Below are 22,994 nucleotides of genomic sequence, written 5' to 3'. Positions count from 1 at the left end.
GTTCCATCGGCAGTCACACTGAAGAAACGGAACGAAGCGGACGCAGGGCGAAAAATACAGATACTTTTCGGGGAAGAGATACTTCTTCGTATTCGTGCGTGGTTTCGTTTCGTCGAGAGAAATTGCACAAATTGACGGAACTGCACACTATCGAGCGGAAAATCGTTTGTGTGCCATCGCAGATCGAAAAGTGCAATCAGTGTGTGCGAGTGTATGTGTGTTAGTGTCACCTCAACCACAATTAATAAGGGAGATAACGTAGAAAAGTAAAAAAAAAAAAAAAAAAACCTGTGAAAGCAAAACTAAAATATGCTTAAGCTACGGTTTAACCAAATTGCCAACTAGCCAAAAGTAACCAGCACACCCAAAAAGAAAAAAAAATCATATAGCCAACGAATCACACGAGAGGTAAATAACAAAATTGCTAAAATATTTACCAGCTTGTGGTAATTGGAATTCCCTGAAACGCTCGCTGTTTGCATAAATTACAAAGGAAAATAGTTGCCGTTCGATATATAATATTTGCAAATGCCATTGATAAATTCATTGGGGGAAAGGTGTACGTATATATAATATTCCGAGAACTGGGAATAAGGGGAATCGTCGTTTATACAAGTTGGATATATATTTATATGTTCGCTGAGCTCTGTGGGCCCAAAAGAGCGATACGAAATTCCCAGAAACGCATTTTCTAATTTAGACCGATTTCTGAGAAGTGACAGACAGCCCAAGCGAACCAGCAGATACAAAGATACTCGTACCCGTACTCGTACTGCCACTCTCACAGATACACAAACCGACATACACACAGATACACATAGTGGTCCGTGCGCCTGTGTGTGCTTGTATGCGATGATGTTGGCAGCTGCCGTTGTTGTTTTTGTTCGAGCTATTGAATGAAAAATGCTGCTGCAAACATTTAACACCGCAAGCCAAGCTGAAATGAAGCTGGCCCTCACACAGACTCAAAAACTGAAGCACACACAGTGAGACACGACACAAATACAGATGCAGATGCGAGCGCACGAGCAGATGCGGATACAGTGGAGCCTCGCCGGAGTCACGCGCTTAAATATAAACAACTGACTCACATTCCACTCCTAGTTTTCCCACGACAATCATTAGTAGATCAAATATCACTGATAACATGAGCTGTCAAAACTTGTATTGATTAACCCATGTTGTGTAGGCTTTTCTGTTTTTAATTTGTTTTAAAATATTTAATTTTTACAATTTAACTAGAATAAAGGATTTAGTATTACTGGTTAACAATATATTCAGAACTGAGGGTCTACATAATTGAGGGAAAATATATGTGACTAATAGTCAAACATAAAATTTTTAAGATTTTGTCCGAGGTTAATAATAATACCTTTCTTTTTTTTGATATTTGGAAAATGAAAAGTTCTAAAGATAAAACATAGTTTCCATCCTTTCTCACAGAGACATCACTGTACATGCACTGCTCTCCCATCCACACCAATACCAATATCGAGACCCGGTTGCTGCTGTTATAGCCTATAGCATAGTCGTTGTTGTTGTTGGGCCTCTGTTGTTGGCCATGGCTTCTTGCTAAAGGTGTATGAATGTAAAGGTGTAGCCGCTGAATTCGGCCGAAGCCGTACAACAACAACCACGGTTAAGCAGGGGACGGGAGAAGGTTGAGGCGGAGGAGGAACAAGAGGAAGAATGGTAGGGGAATATGGGAACATCGGCACTGCTGTTGTTCTTGTACCCTTCATAAGAAAAGGTGTTATTAACTTCGTTTGTAATGCGTCAAATTGTTGTTGTCTGCGTTCGTTCCTCTTTCCCTTCGTGTGTGTGTGTGTGTGCACTTTTTGATTATTCTTGGTAACAACAAAAAAAAACCGCTTTTACCATCTTCTTCCGCTCATTTCCTTGAATTTTCGTATTAAACTTGAGAGGGTTTTCAATTTTTTTAATAGCTTTTCACGTGAAACGGTTTCTCGAACACAGGATAAGTGCGGTGTGAGTGTCGGAGCGAGGTAGCTGCTACCCAGAGTAAAAGAGAGCGAAAGCGATCTTGCGAAAAAATGCCAAATTGTCTGCCCAGCAACAATATCACGTCTCTCTCTCTACTGCACACCTAATCGTAGGTAGACTATTGCCCTCCTGCTCATACAACCACCCCCTCTCTATTTCTTTTATGCCTTTGTTTGTTTTTCCATTTTTCGATGAGATTTTTCGTTGGAAATTTGATTTTGTTCGTTTGTTGTTAATTGTTCGCGTGAATTTGTTCAATTGAAACGCAATGCCAAAAGTGAAATGTGGGCAAAACACTCAATTGTTAGTGTGTATGTGTGTGTGTGTGAGTGGATCTTGAGTGGGTTTACAAAGGGAAAGGGGGTTGTTCTCTTTATATAGAGATGTTTTTATAGAGAACTGCAATTAACGGACGGAAAACACACATGTTTCTATTTACTGTTATAAAGCCATAAAAGTGCCGCCATAAGTTACACTTAAGCACATCGGATTCCCCAGAAATGATTCTTCCATATTATATATTGGTTATACTAAACACAAGTCAAGTTATTTAGATTTAATATTTATTTCTGACTTAACTGTATTTCCAATGAAAATCAATTAAATGGAGTATACTAAAAATACGTTGCTATTTGGCATCGGTATTCAGAAAAAACCTTAAGGTATTTCCACTTTAAACTGATAAATTATTGTCTGTAATTAACCTAAGGTAAACAGAATAATCAAGACTGCAGTTATTTATAAACTAAAATCATAAGATCATAGATATTATAAGACATGAAATAAAAACGAATAATGTTTTGTAACACGTTTATAATATCTTCTTTATACTTTTATTTTTTCAAATCGAACCATATATTGTTGATAGGAGAAGCAACTTAAACTGAAAAAACAGTTCAAGTATGGCTTATGTAAATTTCTGTTTTGAAATCTGAAATCCCTGAGCGCTGTGAGACTACCATAGCAGTTTGTCTGTTTGTTTTGGCCAATAATAATAACTCTCTTGACTTGACCTTACCCCCGCTGTTATATTTGCCCTCGTCTTTATCGTTATCTTAGCGCATGTCGGACGACAGTCATCCCCTTAACCGCCCAACGCCCACTTTACCCCATTTTTCTCATGTTTACCTACATATTTGCTTTTCCGTGGAAAAACTAACGAAATGCTTTTGATTGTTCTTAGAATTTTGTTTCATTTTAACTTTGCAAACGTTTCTCTTGATGATAAGCGGGCGTGTGTTTGTGAGTGGGTGGTAGTGAATTGCGTATGGGCAATGTTGATTTTGTGGTTCGTAGTAATTTATCAATGAAGTTTTATAGACGCTTGTGTAAACTCTTGATGATTGTATTTGCCCAACTACGTATGTATGTATGAATTCGCAAAGGCCGTTTCAGTTCTTGGGTAATCAGATTCCGTAATCGCTAAATTTAAAACTATTTAATCAATCACGTTTTACGAGCTATTGTTAGCCTCCGTATCGGTATATAAAATGTCAGTTCTCTCGTTCAATGGCTTCCAGTTAACAATTTAGCCTGAAGCTAAGAACAGGTAACAAAAAAACTGAACATTTTAATTTAAATTGATTGTTAAGGGATGGTGAAAGAAATGCAGTCAGGTTTTTTTGTGACATAAACCTACCTCAATAATGGGTTCGTAAAGTGTAGAAAGAGTATTCTTTGTATTTAATAAAATGTATCGCATGGATAGAAATATCTTTATCACATATGGACATCAGCTACTTCTACCCAGAAATCTTTATCACTTGAGTTAATACGTAGAAAAATCTAGCATCTGTTTAGTATGAAAGTACAGTGATAATACTATCTCTAATACGAAGAAATCTGCAAGATAAACCGTAATATTTATTCTGACCTGTTCCAGATAAACAACTCTGCTTCTGAATAAACTTTGTGAGCGGTTCAAAAACCTTAAAGTTATTCATGGTTTCAGCGTTTGTATCTGTGAACTATCATTCAAGATAATACGATTGTGATATCACAAAGCTACCAAAACAAATCCCGCACACACTCCTCAAATATGTGTGTAGTTTGTGTTCCGTTAGTCTGTGTTCCATAACAAAAGTTCTGCGTGTGGAGGAGCTCATGGTCATAATTTCAGCTCAAAGCCCAGACAAAGGGAACCCGACGGGCCGCCTATAGAAGTATCTAGGGAAACCATCTTTTTTATTTTAGCCAGAACGAAAAACGAAAAGGAAAACAAATAACATTTTGGGCCTAACCCGGACCTGGAGCGAATTAAGTTGAATTTTGGTTAGTGCTTTCGTTTAATCAGAAAACCGCACACAAGCACAAAGGCAACTCCATGACTTCACCGGCATGTGAGTACCGTGTGCATATTTTCCAGGAATTTTTCCCACCCGTATCTGTGTGTGTATGTGCGATGGATTTATCATGGAGAGCCCGTTGTGTGCGAATTTCCAAGAAATCGCCTCTTTTCACATTTAATGTTAATATTATTATTTTCGTTATTATCGTTTTCGGGCCTAGATAATGAACACTCTGCCCTGTCTCTCTTTCCCCCAGCTACCTTGTGATAACAAAATGTGAAAAAGAAGAGAGCAAGGCCAGATAACAAATTCGAGCGGAGAATTATTCCTACGTCAATGGAGATATTGTATGTACATAGCATATTCTTAAGACCCCGTCGAACATAATCAGTCACGAACTTTGTTTAGCCCGTGCCCCATCCGAATTTGCTAGGAAATGCTAATTAAAGTTCCATATAAGTTTGAATACCGAATGGCTATTGGCCATCATGAAAACCATTTGTTTATTTATCACATTTCCACCCGTGGCGCAATGAATGGGCAAATTACGAATCCCCCAAGTGCCCAAAGCGTAATAAATCTCATTTCAATTTTCCTGTGAAAAATATATCAAACCGAAATACACTTTCTCAGGATCCACCCCCCAATCTCCGTCCCGTCCTCGCCATTTGGCACTTTACTGCTCCGCTTTGCATGTGATTTTATTTTCAAGCGAACTTCATTTGCGAATTCCCAGTAAATGCAAAACAAAATGGAAACAAAAAGGAAAAATACACAAAAAGAAAAAGAGAACGAAACGATGTCGGCGGCAACAAAAAGTAATTGAATTCGCTTTAAAATCCTATGCCTCTGCCCCTCTTTCCCCTCTTAGTGGCTGGCTTTTTCATTGTTGTTGAGGTTTCTTCTCATCGAGAGAGTTTCCCTGACTTGGCAACAGGGTTGATCGAATTTTACACATTTTGCTATATCTTATTTAGAGGAAGTTTATGACAACTTCGTGACTATATTGTTAGCAAGACTAGCAGTTGTTTGGCTTCTTGAAAATATAAAAGTTGCGTTTTTATATTTATTTTTTAAAAAAGTATTTAGTTTTATTTAAAAGAGATAACACTTTCAATAATAGAAAGAATTACCATAAGTTTTAATCATTAACAATAAATTTTAAATAATAATTATTTTATAGAGTATCTCAAAGTCCGTTTAATTTCTAACTTGAGCTCTTCTTTGTGTGGCTTACTTTATTTTTTGCACTAGCCCACATTATGCCCCCCATTCGCCCCGATGACCGCAATTCAAGCTGCTCTTTGCTGTTGCTTTTGCTTTTGCTTTGTTGTGACAATTTCTGCGTAAAACATAATACAGTGGGACAGGCGGCTAAGCCATGACTAAGTTGTTGTTGGCCAAGTTGGGCTGGGAAGGTTACAAAAACTCATTTCGAGTGCCCGGTCTCCAAATGGTTTTTTAATAACGGGCCTTGACGACGGGGCGCGGTCCATATACAAAAATTATTCACTTACAGATAATAAGATTGGATTTGAGCTAAGGAAAAAAACGTTAGCTACAAGCTTCAAGTTGGCAGTTCTTCTATGAGCTCATTACTGTTACCCAACCCTTTCTCAGTATTCATTTAAATATTTGTTTTTTTTTTTTGGTTTAAAGTTGTGAACCTTTTAGAGATTTTTTAATGGTGATTCCCCTTTCTGTTTAAAATTATCTAAATAATATTCACGAAATCTTGAAATATCAATGCTAATATATCTTCATCATTTATTCGGTTTAACGAAACCTTTTTGGATTTAAATTAGGTTTGGCTATTTTAAGATACACAGTTGGCATAAAAATTTGTAATACATGCAAATCAAATTCCATTTTCCTGCTCCACATTTGAATATCTTGTTTTGGGTTAATTTTTCTCTTATATTTTATTTTTTAATAAATTCTGCACATTTTTGAGTGAGTTTCTTTAAGGTGGTGAATCCCCCGTTCATTAGATAGTCGGTAGTCCCTTATTAGCCATTCAAACCACTTCGTGTTGTTGGCTTTCTTTCGCCCATTCCCATCCGTCTCCGCCCCGACAACATTTATCAACATTTTTACCCCGAACAAGTTATGTATTAGATCATTATCCGCATTTGGATTTCTGACGAAATTTCGCATTGTCTGCAACGGCGCAGAAAAACTTCAGCTGCTCGTTGCCTCCGCGTGGCAACTGAAGTGAAATAAAAATAAAAGTAAAGACTCAAGAAAAAGTTGAGCTCGACGACGAGCCCTCGAAAATGCTCGACCGATAAAAATGCACGAGGTTGTATGGAGTTTACCCAGAGTTTCTTCGTTCCGTCAGACAGCCTGCTGCTACTCATTGTCTGAGTGACTCATGTAACGCCTTGTCCTACCTACGGATACCCTCCAGGTGCACTGAGCGAAACAGAAGAATTTTTAGGAATCAAATATTTTTAATCCTTCAGGTCATCTGAGAAGTTTATATTTTATTTGTTTTTTAATAATCGGAAATAAACAAAAATTTCTATATTTTTATGATCTGAATTATTATTACTATAATTCCCAAGCTATTTTTAAGCTAGATCATATATGTATAAGGTCATAGGAAAGAACAAAGATTGAAAATGAATTTAAGTAGAAGTCAATTTCCAGCTGCTGTTCCCATTGACCTTCTTTTATTTTCCCGGTGTACTTGGCCAAGCGGATCCAGTCCCTCTGCCTGGTTTATCTGCCGTTTCAGTTTTGTATTTCCATTGAAAAATTTTGTTAGCTGGTTGCCGTCTCATGCGGGTCTCTTGGAATCTGAAGTTGAATCTTGAGTTCAAGTCACTCTTTTGTATTTCATCATAGTCGTAAATATATACAGAAAAGGTGACCGGAGTCTTTCGCGGTTAGGGGGAATATAATAATTATCTGCGGTTAAATGCGAACGATCGTGTCATACGTTAGCCAGAATGTATTGATTACTCACCCGATCAAATCGTACGATTTGTGCGATTTGAATGCGATAAATTGCCTACAGCACGTGCCGTATACAATCGTGCATGAAAATTACACGAAAAAAAGTATCTATAAGTGTGCAAATTACCGTTAGACAGACAACGGTGAATACAAATTGAATGTCTGGGGACTTAGTATCCATCGTAGACTCTATAATTTGAACGGCAGGCAGTGAGTGACCCTGCCCCCGCCCCATATCGTTTTCCAGCTAAAACACTTAATTCATAATTTTTCAATTCTCGTTAAAAAGCTGCAATTTTTGACTGTTTGCTGTTTGGCGTTTGTGGGTCGCATTTCCGGGAATTCATTTTTTAATATTTTCCCTTCCATTTATATTTTTGGGAAAAAGTCGTCAAAACATATGCACTGTTAATTGCTTGGATTGTTCGACAAGGTTTTCTATTTCTGTTTGATTAGGCCCAAACATACATATGTATGTATGTACATACATTACACTCATAAGTATATACTATCCGTACGAGTACATATACGGCTTGTTAGGTGATTAACACAAGGGAATTCCATGGAAATCGTTCAGGGTTGATAGCAGCTGAGGAGGTCGAACAACTGGCCGATAACTGATAAAAGACCGTCCCGCAATCATTGTTCCAGCGAATTCCCTATATGGCCCAGGCCCACCCCAAATCAAATCGAATATGTTCTAGGGAATTCTGCGAAATTTCCAACTGCAAAAGCCAACTGCGAATCGTTAAACATTATTTCCGCTTAAGTCTCTCTTTTCCCGATGTACTCGTTGATTACACTTTTGCGGCCTTGTTCTTGGTAATTTTTAATTAATCGCTGCGATAAACAATCTTGATTAAGTTCAAATAAACAGCGTGATTATAATCGTTAGTGCGAAGACTTAGTTTACGATCAAAACAAAGTGTTTTTGAAGGTGCTTTTTCCTGACTAAATTAAAAAAATCGAACAGATAAGAGGATGCACTTGAACGTAATGAATTTCATTTAAAATTATAACTACATATAAACTTATCTGAAGGCCTACTAATATTACATTTTTTGGAGGGCTACTTAAAGCTTAAATCTAAAAACTAAAGCACAAAAAACTAATGAGTGTACCCCCAAGAATGTAAATTTTGTATCTAAGATTAAAAAAAATTGTAGCATCTGTTTAAAAACATTAATTTCCGCAATTCTAAGAATTATCAGTTTTATGGTTTTATTTATCGCTTTAAAAATATTTTAAGGAATTCAAAATATTTTTATATTTTCTTAGAATTTTAAATATTTTGGGAACTCATATTTTTGTAAATATCTGAAAAAAACCATATCGTCATGATTGAATCAGGAAGTTGCACTTCAGTTAATTACTGGAATCATTATGGCCCAACCATGACTGATTACTATCGATCAATCAGAGGGTTTATTAGCCAATCGGTGATCTAATTATTTCGCCATTGACGGTAAGAGACACCTGCAGTGCGAAATACGATTTAAAAAAAACCGCAATGATATTGCTCATAGTCATAGCTTTTATACCCATTTTCTCGCGATTTTGGGTAACTACCAAGAATTTCGATCACCAGAGGATGAGTCAGTCAGATAGTAACCCGTACCTTGGCTCCTTCTTATATTGCCGAACATGGTAACAAGATGACGCACCTCAGTGATGATGTGGGCGCGATAAGGATTTGTCAGTGCGAATTCAATTACTAAGCAGAAACCCCATTTCCAAGTTAGAAGAAATGACGTGCCTCCAAATTACATTATGTTATTATGTACATATAGCAAAATTATCAGTGAATAATAAAAGATTTTCCATGAATGAGGGCTTACTGTTGGTGCCGTTAATTCATTGCAGTTTCCGGAGATAAGTAAGCCAACTTGACCCAGAAGTAAGTCAAATGTCGCGGGGATTGGTGATGCGGGAATTACGTGCCTGGCGTATCGTATACATGCTTTCCTCATTGATTTCATCAGCTCCCCATGGGCGAGTCTCTAAAAATAGGATGAACACATTACAATTTGGTGTGTATATTTGTACGCGTTTGTACTTGCTGCTCCTATGATGAGCAGAACTGAGAAGTGATGCGTGGGATTGGAATGCCATTGTTTATCGTCCTCATCTGCATGAAGAGATCCCGAGATCCCCTTCACAGATGAGTCAGTACGTGGGGGAGATATTCCCCCGAAGATCAGCTCTAAGGGGGGAACTCCATTAATCAGTATAGTTAGACAGTGGAACATTTAATTGCCCATTTGACCGGCAAATGAGTAGAGTCGTCGTCCCTTTGCCACTGGAACACTTCTCCGGCAGTCTAAGTGGGTAATTAATGCACTGGTGAAGCCCCCACCAAGTGACTCTTTGCTGTAGGTCAAGACAATTCACACGCCGCCGGGGAAACTGGGCAAAACTCGTTCCACTCGGCTCCCGGCTATTTCTAGATGTTGCGAAATGCCCGCAGAGCAAATATTAATAAAGAAACATGCTAACTAAGCTAGTCAATAATTAACTTGGAACTTATAGGGGGTACTTCTCCTTACCCCATACATAACCCAATAATAAACCAATGTAAACTGTTTTAGTAATATTTACCTACTTAGATAAAGATTTTTAGTATCTTTTCCCCACTATTATTATGTGAATTCCCAGAATTAAAAATAAAAGCTAAATTACTAATTTCAAATTCAAATATTTCCTCCATTCCAGAAAGCATCTAAGAAGAACCCACCCCAAAGAAAGAACTCTGCCCCCCACTTAGAGCTTCCAATGGGTCATCACCTTAGCAAGCCCACAGTACGCGCCAATAACCAGGACAAGAGTGATTTGCCCATTAGTTCGAGCCCCAGAGAATCCGCAGAACTAGTAGAAACAATCGGACTGGACGAGGAGGAGTTGCAGGTAGAAGAGATCCTCACGGAGGCCACATCCGCCACATCGTCGGCGGAAGTGCGTCAGATCATAATTAAAATTCAGTTGGCCAAAATGGAGAACGGCAATGCAGTAGTAGCTGGTCAGGTGGAGAATCACCTGGCGGAGGTGGAGGCCGAAGAGCTGTTGGTAGTTGAGGGCGATGGCGACGCCTCGTTGTCTGCGGACACGCTAAATGCAAATGGGCAGATTGTGAATGTGACGCTGGAGGGCGGCAATGGAGAAGTGGGCGTGGTGACGAATCGAACTGCTGGCAGTTCAACGGAAGCGCCAAAATCCGAAAGACAGCCCGTGAATAACAACAATTTAGAGGGAAGCGTCGGTGCTGCCATAAGTACGTTACAATTGCACGACGGCAACAGCAACAGCAACAGCGGCAACACCAATTACAGTAGCAACATCAGGCCCAGCAGCAACACCAACAACCCTGTAGAAGACGCCGAAGACGACGACGACGACGATTACGAATTGGATGAGTCGCTGCTGCGTCGGCGTCAGAGTAATATCCAGCAAAACCACGAGGCCGAAGCCGTCGAGTATTGCGAAGTGCTCGAGTCGCTGGCAGTCAGCAATATGTTGTCGGCGGGAACACAACACACCAGTAAGCAAGGTGGGCGAAATAGTCAAATGAATACGAGAAACTCTCTTTAAATTTAAAACTGCACAGTGAAAAATTTCCGATCTTTAATAATGAGAATTATTAGTTTTTGAAACGAAAACTTTCAAGGAATAAATTTGTGAAGTGTTCTTATTATTATCATTCGGTGTTCCTAGAACTTAGACTTTTTTGTGCTGATAAAATTTTAATATAAATATTTTATTGTGTTAAATTAAATTCGAATTGAGTAGCGCTAAAACTAATATAACAATATAAAATTTAAACTAATCTATAACGGAACAAGTTTAAAAGTTTAGATTTAAACGGAAATCCTGTGAATCAAAAAACGTTTTGAAAAACCCATAAAAAAACACAAAGTAAAATGAATCATTATAAGTTCCATTTTCATATTATCAGTGCAAAATAATTTATTTAAGGCGAAAAACCCGTAATTTTATTTACTGTGCACGACAAGCAAATTTAAAGAGAATCAAAATTAATCTTATCAAATTTTAAGTGAAACAAATTACTTATAAATTGTTTTCTCAAAATCAGTTTCCAGAAGCAATAATAGCAACAGTTGCTGCCGCAGTCGCAGCAGTAAGACATTGTCAATGGGCGCAGCAACATCCACATCCTCCGGATCCACATCCGCGACTTCAAAGAGGCGATGCTGCAGGTGCAAGTGCCGCGATGCCATCCGAGGATTAAGAGACATGCTGCCAAGCAGCAATTCAGTGAGCAATAAGAAGGATTCCAGTGCGGTGGCGTCAGTGCCAAGGAAATCCCGGACAGCTGATCGCCGGTCTACACCGCCCACTTTGGGTTCGTCGAGTGGGAGTAGCCAGCATCGGATACAGAGCCAAAGGAAACGGAATTCCGTGGCCGTTCCAGATGCGAGTCATCACCATCACCAGGTGATTATAAGGATAACATCGCCGCGCTTTGTGGTTGAGTCGCCCAATGGCGGTCGGGTCACCGTGGTCACCGAACCAGCCCCCCAACCGCCCCAGACTCCACCAAAGTCACGACCCCTGACATCGGCCGAAAACGCATTGCCTGGAATACCGTCAAGAGGCAACGCCGCTATCGGAGCCCGCAACGTGACCGTGCATTCGCAAATCGATTTCATGCACTGCCTAGTTCCCGATCTGGAGAAGATCACGAACAGCAGTTTCTACTGGGGCAAGATGGATCGCTACGAGGCTGAGCACCTGCTCGAGGGCAAGCCGGAGGGTACTTTCCTGCTCCGCGACTCCGCTCAGGAGGAGTTCCTTTTCTCGGTCACATTCCGCAAATACGGCAGGTCATTGCATGCCCGCATCGAGCAGAGCGGTCACAAGTTCAGGTGAGAGCAGTCGTCCTTATCTCCACAGAATTAAAATGAATCATGAATGAAATAATTAGACAAAATAGAATTTCTAGGAAATTTGATTTAATGTTCTTTTGTCATTGAATTCCTTGTAATGAGTTCATTTCATTTAATCATTTTTACTTAGAGTTATTATTTTTAAGTAAAAAAAAGTTTGTTTTGAATTTTTGTATATTTGATAATTTGTATAAACTAGAATTTAATTTTTTTTGCTACTAAACATAATAAGTCAAAAACGCTAACATTTTCCAATTTTTTTTACAGCTTCGACTGCCATGATCCGTGTGTGTTTACGGCGCCCACGGTGACGGGACTGTTGGAGCACTACAAGGACCCCGCCTGCGTGATGTTCTTCGAGCCCTGCCTTACCATCCCACTCCACCGAAGACAGACCTTCTCCCTGCAGCAGTTGGCGCGGGCCACTATTGTCTCCAATACCAGCTACGATGGCATCAATCAGCTGGAGTTACCTGGCAGACTGAAGAGCTACCTCAAGGAGTACCATTACAAGCAGAAGCTGCGCGTCAAGCCCATCGATCAGAACACACCGGTTCCGTATTACGGCAATGTATAGCGGGAGGAGCAACAGGTGGGCTTCACCTACTACGAGGATGTAGAGAGCGGCAGCGAGGAGGACGAGGACGATGATGAGGGAGTGAACATACGGGTGTCCTATGTTCAGCACGCCGAGGTGGTGGCCCAGCTGCAGCAGGTCACCACAGCGCCTGGAGCGCCATCGAGCTCTAACAGATCGTCCAATCTTCAGGAGCAACTCAGTAGGCTGCCCAATCGGATGGCCGCTGCCTTTGGCCGGATGTCGGCCAATCTGAATTGCTACCAGAAGACTGTTTCCACTCCGGAGCACCGCTCCTCCTCCTCCTCCTGATGGAGTAAACCAGAAACCAAAACTCAACCTGAGACAATCCCAGTGCAGCGTGTGCCGCCACCATAAATTTAAAGATCAAGAGAAACCATAAACTACAACAGCCCCAAAACAAACAAAAAAAATCGCTCGCTTGCTACAAGACTGTCATAGGTCAAAAAACTAAACCCCTACCATCTCCGTCTGAGAATAGAAAACCAGCCCATTAATATCTCATCTATAAGAAAGTAAATTGTACAGATTTTTTGAATTGTGACTTTCTTGTTAGTGAGTCGGAGAATTGTAGAATCAAAATCGCATCTAGCTAATTGTAATATAAACTAAGTATTATTACTTAAAGGAACCCCCTCTCCCACAACCATAAGTATTGCGAAAACTGTATTTTCGCAAGTAATTATTGTAATATTTCGTTGTATTTATTTAAATGTATGGAATCTAAATTATGTGTAAATATGATCTACAAAATACAGTCTAGTTAGTGTAAAAACTCTCATTAGCCAAATTTCCAAATGTAATTTTCAATTAATTTATAAATTTATATATATTATATTATATTTATTTATTCGAAGTGATTTCGATTACAAGCGAGTGCTTTGTTTTTACAAAAACCATCAGTTATACACGTGTAGAGCATTTGTAAATATATATTATACCGAATTTCGCATAAGCTATAGCTATATTAAATATAAAGAATTATAAATCATGTATTCCTACCTAGGTGGTTGCTGTTATTCGTAAACATTCAATAAGCAGTTGTTTCCAAGACCTATTTAATGTATTCTACATATCCAAAATGTTGATGAGCATGAGTATCAATATTCGAAAAAACAAAACAAAAAACTTAAAAAAGAAAGCCAAACAAATAAAGTTGATCAAGATATTAGCAAAAATTTTGTGTTTTTATGTTGATATGATTAATTATTTTATTTCATAATATTTTAAATTATTGCGGGTGTTTGAGAAAATAATGTTATTTAAACTTCAGATGTTACAATGCCTCAAATGGACAATTCTTAATGTTTGAAAATGGTATTACATCAGTGATACCTAATAATTTAATACAATTTGAAGCTTTCTTCTTAAAATTCTTGCTATGAACTGCAATAATAATCAAAAAATCAAAATTTTCACTTTGGTCACCTATCTTTCGATTTTGAATTTTGAATCTCAAGCAACGGCTTACAATATGACCGTTTCGAGTTAATCAATATAATTGGTATTAACCAAATGTATCTTAAAATACATATGTAATAAAATTATACAATTGAAATGATCACATATCAAATCAAATATGAAAAGATGTGTCCGAAAATTAATTTAAATTAATATTATTTCATAGAGAACAAACCATCGAAACAGGTTATCGATATAACACAGCAGCGATTGCTCTTCCATCTCTAGTGGTAATTTGAGGCCAACCGACAACTGGTCACACTGCTCTGGTCGCGTCCAAAAAGTGTACAATTTTTCACCACCTCGGTTTGGTTTTTCTTGAGCAGGTGAAACACCTTCGATTAGATCCATTTCCGATTTCCGTTTCCGATCCGTTTTCGGATGATAGCTCTGAGTGCGCTTCTAACCAAATATACGATCGGTATTATGAGCAACTTAAGCAATGGCAATAATAACAACAACCAGCAGCAACAACAGCAGGGGCAGAACGCTCAACAGCAACCACAACAGAATGAAGGTGGAGCGGGGGCGGAGTTTGTGGCGCCACCGCCCGGATTAGGTGCCGCTGTGGGCGTGGCAGCCATGCAACAGCGACAACGCCTGCTGCAACAGCAACAGCAGCAGCAACAACATCAGAATCCCGCCGCCGAAGGAAGCGGATTAGACCGCGGCAGCTGTCTTCTGCGATATGCCAGCCAGAATTCTTTGGATGAGAGCTCACAGAAACATGTGCAACGGCCAAATGGCAAGGATCGCGGCACAGTGGGACAATACAGCAATGATCAGCACACGGCGCGATCCTTCGACGCGATGAACGAGATGAGAAAGTAAGGAGAAGTGAAGACAATGTCATAGGCTATGTGGTATCACATAATGTTTGGTCTTATTATCAGAAATACCTTTCACAAATTCATTCTGTCTGAAGATTACTAGGTCGAACATAAGTTCTTAACTCAACATAGTTACAATATCTTGTGGCTTAGAATAAGATCAGGCTTCCTATATCGTTATGCATGTGAGGCATTTCTTCATAAGAATGTTAAACATATAACAAAGATAATGTCACTATACACACTCAGTTTCAAGCCACTGTTCCTTATAATTCCTATATTTCAAATTGATTTAAACTCAAGACTCGCCCACATTTCCAAAAATTCTGCTTAACAGATGTCTTTATTTATTGGATTTGTCAGTATCGGGTTTTCATAAAATGATGATTAAACTGTTTTAAAGACGACATAATCCAAAACAGGTTTAAAATAGAAACGTAACCATTTTTAGCACTTTTGATGTATCGTTCCTATTCCAAACAAAAACCTTCACTTTTAAACAGATGAATTCATTTCTGACTTTTTGACCTACCTCAAAGTAATCTAAATAGAACTTCCCTACCTATAAATATTTATTCTATTTTTGAACCACCTCCCTTTGTTCCCGAACAAAGGTTGGCATAATTAAATCCCTATATTCGACAGGGGCAGGTGGGCCGTCTGCCTCTCGAGTTCTCTGATTTGGGCCAAGATGCGAAAATATAATCGCTGAAAATGTCGGACGATCGTCAGTCGCATATTTGCGCAGTTTGCTTTGTTTATATGGCCATTGCTAATATTTGTGTTTGCACACTATATTTGCCGACGATTTTGTCGTGGGGCCATTCGCATTAATTATTGTCTAGTTTTTATTATGATGAGTTTCATACGCCTTCGGGTTTCGCATTGGGCCCCGACCTTGAACTTGGTTGGGGCCAAAAATACATATATTTCGTATTCAAAATCAGATTTCGATTCCGCTTCCGCGTCTCCGGTTTTTTTTTTGTTATCTGGAAAACTACTGGCGGCGTGGAAACTTTATTGGCAGCTTACATAAAACTAGTTTTTTCCTCAATTCAATCGAAAACGGCGTCAAAAGTGAAGGTGGTGTAACCCAAAAAGTAAACCATGCGCTGTAAACTGGATTGATGATCATTTTTTGGGATTGTATTTAAACAAAGAACTCGAGATCTGTATATATTAGGAGGTGTTATTTATAGACTTTTAAGGAGAATCGTTTATGATTGTCATAAAATTCTTAAGTGCGAGTGTAATCACCACAAACAATCTCTTCCAAATTCAAAAGGCAAAAGATTTATAACACTTTTAGCAGTCATCAATATTTTACCACGCGAAACTTTGCTAACAAAGCAAAATAATAACCAGATTTTTATTTACAAAGCAAAACATTCTTCTTCCATGAAGAAATCGAAAAGCTTCATTTTACAAACAGCTTTACCCTTGAAGATATTTGGCACGCTTTTAAACTGTTTATTTGGCAATCAAAACTGCCAGTTGATTATTGTTATGTTTGTAATGATAATATTGTTAAGTCAAGTCGTTAATTTCAAGGAAATTGCTTTATAAAAGCACATGACTATTTTTAGAAAACAAACATTAAATTTAAACTTTTAAATAATCATCAAAACAAAAAAAATATAATTTCCCCATTACAACTTTCAGACAAAAACAACTCTGTGATGTGATATTAGTGGCCGACGATGTGGAGATCCATGCCCACCGCATGGTATTGGCCTCGTGCAGTCCGTACTTCTATGCGATGTTCACCAGCTTCGAGGAGTCGCGTCAGGCGAGGATCACCCTTCAAAGTGTCGACGCCAGGGCTTTGGAGCTGCTTATCGACTACGTTTACACTGCCACTGTGGAAGTTAATGAGGATAACGTTCAAGTTCTTTTAACTGCCGCCAATCTGCTGCAGCTCACGGATGTCCGAGATGCCTGCTGTGACTTCCTGCAGACTCAATTGGACGCAAGTAATTGCCTGGGCATCCGGGAATTCGCTGATCTTCATGCCTGCGTGGAGCTTCTCAACTACGCAGAAACCTACATCGAACAACATTTTAAGTGAGTGGCATGATTACGATGACGCACTATAGACAGACAAATATAAAATTGTTTTGATTTGCTGCCTAACAGATAGTGATCCACTTTTCTATCCGTTTCCTTTCAAGTGTACTCGTATTTGTTGGGAAATCCAATTTAGTAAATCTGTTTAGTTGTCTAGAAATGTTATTTCTCATTTATTACTGATTCACTTTGCACTTCTAGTACTAGAATCTAGTACAAAAAATCACCTTCTTGCAGGTTAATTATTTAATGAGATCGGTTATCTAATATGTAGATTACTTGCTAAAGCGCCTTTAATCGTTCAAGTTCAAGTGACTTTTGTTCAGACAGAAAGTATTATTTTCTATACTATTAAATATTTACATATAGTAATTTGCAATAATTTCGTTTCAGCTTTTTTAAGTCAGTTATTTAAAAAATTCAGCCAAATCGTTATTTATAAGACAATCACGTATCTGTGTCTACGAGAAGTTATTTTTTGACGTAATTCTCTGGGCTGTTATAAGATCACGTTTTAAGTGTTATTGTAAGAAGAATTTGGTTATAGAATCTTGCATCTAGTTTGAATGATTTGGTAGAAAAGAAATCAGAAATAGTAAGGATACCTTGATTACGAAATGATTTGAAATTCCTTTTCATTTTTATTGAAGTAACCTATTAAGCCAGTATCTTTTTATTAGGCAAAGATATATATATAAAAAATAATTTAACTCTAAAGAGACGCGAAATCAAAAGCGAATGTGTAATTATACACATTGAACCGGTTAATTAATTGAATTTCGGCTTACTCTACTCCGTACTGACTGCTTGTTTTTGGTTTATTTCCAGCGAGGTGATCCAGTTCGATGAGTTTCTGAACCTCTCGCACGAGCAGGTCATCAGCCTGATAGGCAACGACCGGATTTCGGTACCAAATGAGGAGCGCGTCTACGAGTGTGTGATCGCCTGGTTGCGCTATGATGTCCCGATGCGGGAGCAGTTCACCTCGATGCTCATGGAGCACGTGCGACTACCGTTCCTGTCCAAGGAGTACATAACCCAACGCGTGGACAAGGAGCTTCTACTCGAGGGCAATATCGTATGCAAGAATCTCATCATTGAGGCTTTGACCTATCATCTACTGCCCACGGAGACAAAGTCGGCTAGAACAGTGCCCAGGAAGCCGGTGGGAATGCCCAAGATTCTGCTTGTTATTGGTGGTCAAGCACCAAAAGCTATACGCTCCGTAGAGTGGTATGATCTGCGAGAGGAAAAGTGGTACCAAGCTGCTGAAATGCCCAATCGCAGATGCCGATCCGGCTTAAGTGTTTTGGGTGACAAAGTCTATGCTGTTGGAGGATTCAATGGCTCCCTTCGCGTGCGCACTGTGGATGTCTATGATCCTGCTACAGATCAATGGGCCAATTGCTGCAACATGGAGGCCAGGCGATCTACCCTAGGAGTTGCAGTACTGAATGGTTGCATTTTCGCAGTAGGAGGATTTGATGGCACAACTGGACTTTCAAGTGCCGAGATGTATGATCCCAAGACTGATATCTGGCGGTTTATCGCCTCCATGTCAACACGTCGCAGTTCCGTGGGCGTTGGCGTGGTTCATGGACTCCTTTATGCCGTTGGCGGCTACGATGGCTTCACTCGTCAGTGTTTGTCTTCCGTGGAGCGCTACAATCCGGATACAGACACCTGGGTAGCTGTGTCGGAGATGAGTTCGCGAAGGAGTGGCGCCGGAGTGGGAGTGCTAAACAATATTCTCTATGCCGTGGGTGGACATGATGGTCCCATGGTCAGAAGATCCGTGGAAGCTTACGATTGTGAAACGAACACATGGCGTTCGGTAGCTGATATGTCATACTGCCGGCGAAATGCCGGAGTAGTAGCGCATGATGGCCTGCTGTATGTTGTCGGTGGTGATGATGGCACCTCAAACCTTGCTTCCGTAGAGGTCTACTGCCCAGACTCGGACAGCTGGAGAATATTGCCTGCACTGATGACCATTGGACGCAGCTATGCGGGCGTGTGTATGATCGATAAGCCCATGTGAATGGAAGAGCAGGGTGCATTGGCCCGGTAAGTAATAAACAATATATCGCTGCCACAATAAACCCTAATTTTATGTTTTTTTATTATCTACATCCAGCCAAGCTGCTTCGCTGGCCATCGCACTGCTGGATGATGAGAATAGCCAGGCGGAGGGCACGATGGAGGGCGCCATTGGTGGTGCCATCTATGGAAATCTGGCGGCGGTTGGTGGGGCTGCAGCAGTAGCAGCTCCAGCTGCGCCGCCTCAAGCTCCCCAGCCAAATCATCCGCACTACGAAAACATCTATGCGCCTATTGGCCAGCCAAGCAACAACAACAGCGGCGGTAACAGCAATCAAGTTGCACCCGCCGCTAATGTCAATGTCAATGCCAATGTCAATGCCAATGCCCCTGCAAATGCCGAGGAAATTCAGCAGCAACAACCACCACTGCCAGCTGAAGCCAATCTTAATAACAACCCGCAACCACCAACAGCACCAACTCCATCACTACCACAACAACAACAACAACAGCCAACACAGCCATCACAACAACAACCTCAACGCTTACTGCCTATGAATAACTATAGGAATGATTTATATGATCGATCTGCCGCGGGAGGAATCCTTGGATCGAGTACCTCTGCCGCCGCTTATGATGTTCCGAGAGCCGTGAGATCTGGCCTCGGATACAGACGTAACTTTCGCATAGATATGCAGAATGGTGAGAATATATTTTGATATTTTAATTAGTTGATTACTTTTATTTTTTATATCTAACTTTAAGAAAAATCGTCTAATTTGATGGCATATAAAATAGTAGTTAAAAGTTTTAACTATTGCGGTTTTAGTTTACCTTGATCTCCGCAAATTTCAAAAGTAAACAAAATAGTTAAATGTGCGATATTGTGAATAAGTTAGCAAAAATCAAAATATGAAAAACAAACATATAAGAAATATTTGCCAATATTTGCTTGGCAAGTTAGCTTAGATTAGTTTTAAATATAACTAAATTACTTATGTAACTGCATAATGACTTCGTACATCTGCAATATTAATATATCAATACTTATAATTTTGTATACCCCAGGAAATCGCTGTGGGAACGGACTGCGCTGCACTCCACTTTATACAAACAGTCGATCCAACTGTCAACGCCAGCGCAGCTTCGACGACACAGAGTCCACAGATGGCTACAATCTGCCTTATGCCGGAGCAGGAACAATGCGATATGAAAACATCTATGAACAGATTCGGGATGAGCCACTTTACCGCACATCCGCTGCCAATCGAGTACCGCTCTATACACGTCTCGATGTTTTGGGTCATGGAATCGGAAGAATTGAAAGACATCTTAGCTCCTCCTGCGGCAACATCGATCACTATAATTTGGGAGGACACTACGCCGTTTTAGGACACTCTCACTTTGGGACTGTGGGTCACATTCGATTGAATGCCAATGGTGGATCGGGAGGAGCTGGAACTAGCGGTGCTGGAAGCGGAACTTGTAACGTTCCAAATTGTCAGGGTTATATGACAAGTGCTGGTTCCACTGTACCCGTAGAATATGCCAATGTTAAGGTTCCTGTGAAGAACAGTGCCTCCAGTTTCTTCAGCTGTCTGCATGGCGAGAATTCGCAGAGTATGACTAATATTTACAAAACATCTGGAGCAGCAGCAGCTGCAATGGCTGCCCATAATTCCCCATTATCGCCAAATGTGTCCATGGAACGGGCCACGCGATCTGCTTCCGCTGGAGCCAATGGACCAGCAGCAGCTATTGAAGAGAATTCTGTTGCGGATAATATTCCAAGTTCATCGAATGGTGTTACCAATCGGACCACGGGTGCCATTCCAAAGGTCAAAACAGCCAACAAGTCAGCTAAGGAGTCGGGAGGGTCTTCTACGGTTGCATCGCCAGTTTTAGATAAAACTACATCCACAGGAACAGGGAAAAGTGTAACTTTGGCCAAGAAAACTTCTACAGCAGCAGCACGATCCAGTTCTTCTGCAGATGCCAATGGTAATGGAACTTTAAATCGTATCTCTAAGTCTAGTCTGCAATGGCTACTAGTTAATAAATGGCTGCCACTGTGGATTGGCCAAGGACCCGATTGCAAGGTAAGTAATATTAATATTTTCTTTCGTTTATTTTATTTATAATATTATTCTTTCTTTCTATTAGGTGATCGATTTCAATTTCATGTTTTCTCGTGACTGCGTAAGTTGCGACACCGCATCGGTGGCGTCCCAGATGTCGAATCCGTACGGAACTCCTCGTTTGAGTGGCCTTCCTCAGGATATGGTGCGTTTCCAGAGTTCTTGTGCAGGAGCGTGTGCTGCTGCCGGAGCAGCTTCTACTTTACGAAGGGATACAAATGCAGCAGCTCGGCCACTGCATAGCACTTTAAGTCGCCTGAGGAACGGAACTGAGAAAAGGATTCACAATAGAGTTGCTGGAAACTATCAATACGAGGATCCTTCGTATGAGAATGTCCACGTTCAGTGGCAAAATGGTTTCGAGTTTGGAAGATCACGTGACTACGACCCGAATTCCACCTACCATCAGCAGCGTCCCATGCTGCAAAGGGCGAGATCAGAAAGTCCCACGTTCAGCAATCAGCAGAGGCGTCTTCAGCGACAAGCTGCCCAAGCTCAACAGCAAACACAGCAGGTGAAGCCTCCAGGATCTCCAGATCCCTATAAAAACTACAAACTGAATGCGGATAACAACAGTTTCAAGCCCAAACCAACGGCTGCCGAAGAACTCGAGGGAGCTGTTGGCGGAGCAGTAGTTGAGTTATCTGCCCCAGAACTGGAAACGGAATCTTTAGATCCTGTAAACTTGAGTGATAATGAGACTGAGACAACCAGCAGTCAAAACAACCCTTCAGGCACTACCAACAGCAGCAATGCCAATGAGCACAATGATTAGAAATCGATTTAATGGAAGTTTGTTACGGAAGAGCAGCGTTTTATTAATTATTTATAGTTAAATGTCTCTAAAAAGGGTTCTTCGAAATTTTTTAAGGATTGTAAGATTTTTGTATATTTTTTAGAATCAAAAGTGATAACAATTTATAGTAAGGAAGATAGTTTTTACTCGAGTATTCAATTACAATTTGCTATGTAAAAGTAATTTTTCATAAGATTTATATGTCTTTTGAGACTATAATATGTCCCACAGAGAACTTTGACTGTATGGAATTTTTAATAACAACGCTGCTCTACGAAATTGGATCTCAGAAAACAAAAAAACAGTAAAAATTAATCGACCAAAAAAAACTCGAGCAAATTCAAAATACATTTTAACAATCAAAATAAGGAAAACGAAAAATATTTAAAACATTGTAGAATTTGATATTACTATAGAAACGGGCAACTCTGTATAACCAGCCAAAGCTCAAAATCGAATATTATGTTGCATACTGTAGATGTAGTTGAAACAAGAATTTTTGTGTGTCATGTCGAGTTATAGTAAACCTAAGAGCCATACCATATCACTCTCCGTAACCATTTATAGGCATACCCATAAGCAATAATGCATTTGATATGATAGTTCCGTTTCACTTTCCACTGCCTACTCTAATTTCCACTACACATTGGCATTTGTCACATGCACGTTCTTTGTTAATTACCTTAAGTTGTGGCTATAAATCGAAACAATAATAATTAAGTTAGCTATTGTAAAAGCTCTCTATTCAAAAGCTAATCGTTTAAGTCAATTAGAGTTACAGGTATTATTTACATGCATATATATACAAGCGCATATACAATACTCCAAAATCGGTACATATAAATATAATCATACTTACATGTGTATTGAGTTTAACTAATTCATAATAAAATAGTTCAACGAAGTGGTT

General features: G+C 39.7%; 2 protein-coding genes across 2 annotated transcripts; both read left to right on the top strand.

Annotated features, from left to right (window-relative positions):
* The first annotated feature begins 4 nt into the window (after positions 1 to 4).
* Positions 5 to 13,753, top strand: LOC108105685. The gene is made up of 4 exons (XM_017212395.2): positions 5 to 408; positions 9,966 to 10,797; positions 11,341 to 12,133; positions 12,422 to 13,753. Exons 2-4 carry the CDS (start codon positions 10,026 to 10,028, stop codon positions 12,729 to 12,731), a joined length of 1,875 nt encoding a protein of 624 aa, XP_017067884.2. The 5' UTR covers positions 5 to 408; positions 9,966 to 10,025; the 3' UTR covers positions 12,732 to 13,753.
* Positions 13,754 to 14,447: 694 nt separating this feature from the next.
* Positions 14,448 to 22,988, top strand: LOC108105675 (ring canal kelch protein). Its single transcript, XM_017212377.2, has 6 exons — positions 14,448 to 15,040; positions 16,706 to 17,107; positions 17,939 to 19,177; positions 19,248 to 19,852; positions 20,219 to 21,249; positions 21,314 to 22,988. The coding sequence occupies exons 1-6, from the start codon at positions 14,595 to 14,597 to the stop codon at positions 22,061 to 22,063; spliced, it is 4,473 nt and encodes a 1,490-aa protein (XP_017067866.2). The 5' UTR covers positions 14,448 to 14,594; the 3' UTR covers positions 22,064 to 22,988.
* The last annotated feature ends 6 nt before the right edge of the window (positions 22,989 to 22,994 follow it).

The sequence above is a fragment of the Drosophila eugracilis genome, unplaced genomic scaffold, assembly GCF_018153835.1.
Source record: "Drosophila eugracilis isolate 14026-0451.02 unplaced genomic scaffold, ASM1815383v1 contig_1197, whole genome shotgun sequence".
Lineage (NCBI taxonomy): Eukaryota > Metazoa > Arthropoda > Insecta > Diptera > Drosophilidae > Drosophila > Drosophila eugracilis.
Note: the sequence above shows the minus strand (reverse complement) of the source record. Positions and strands in the feature narration are given on the sequence as shown.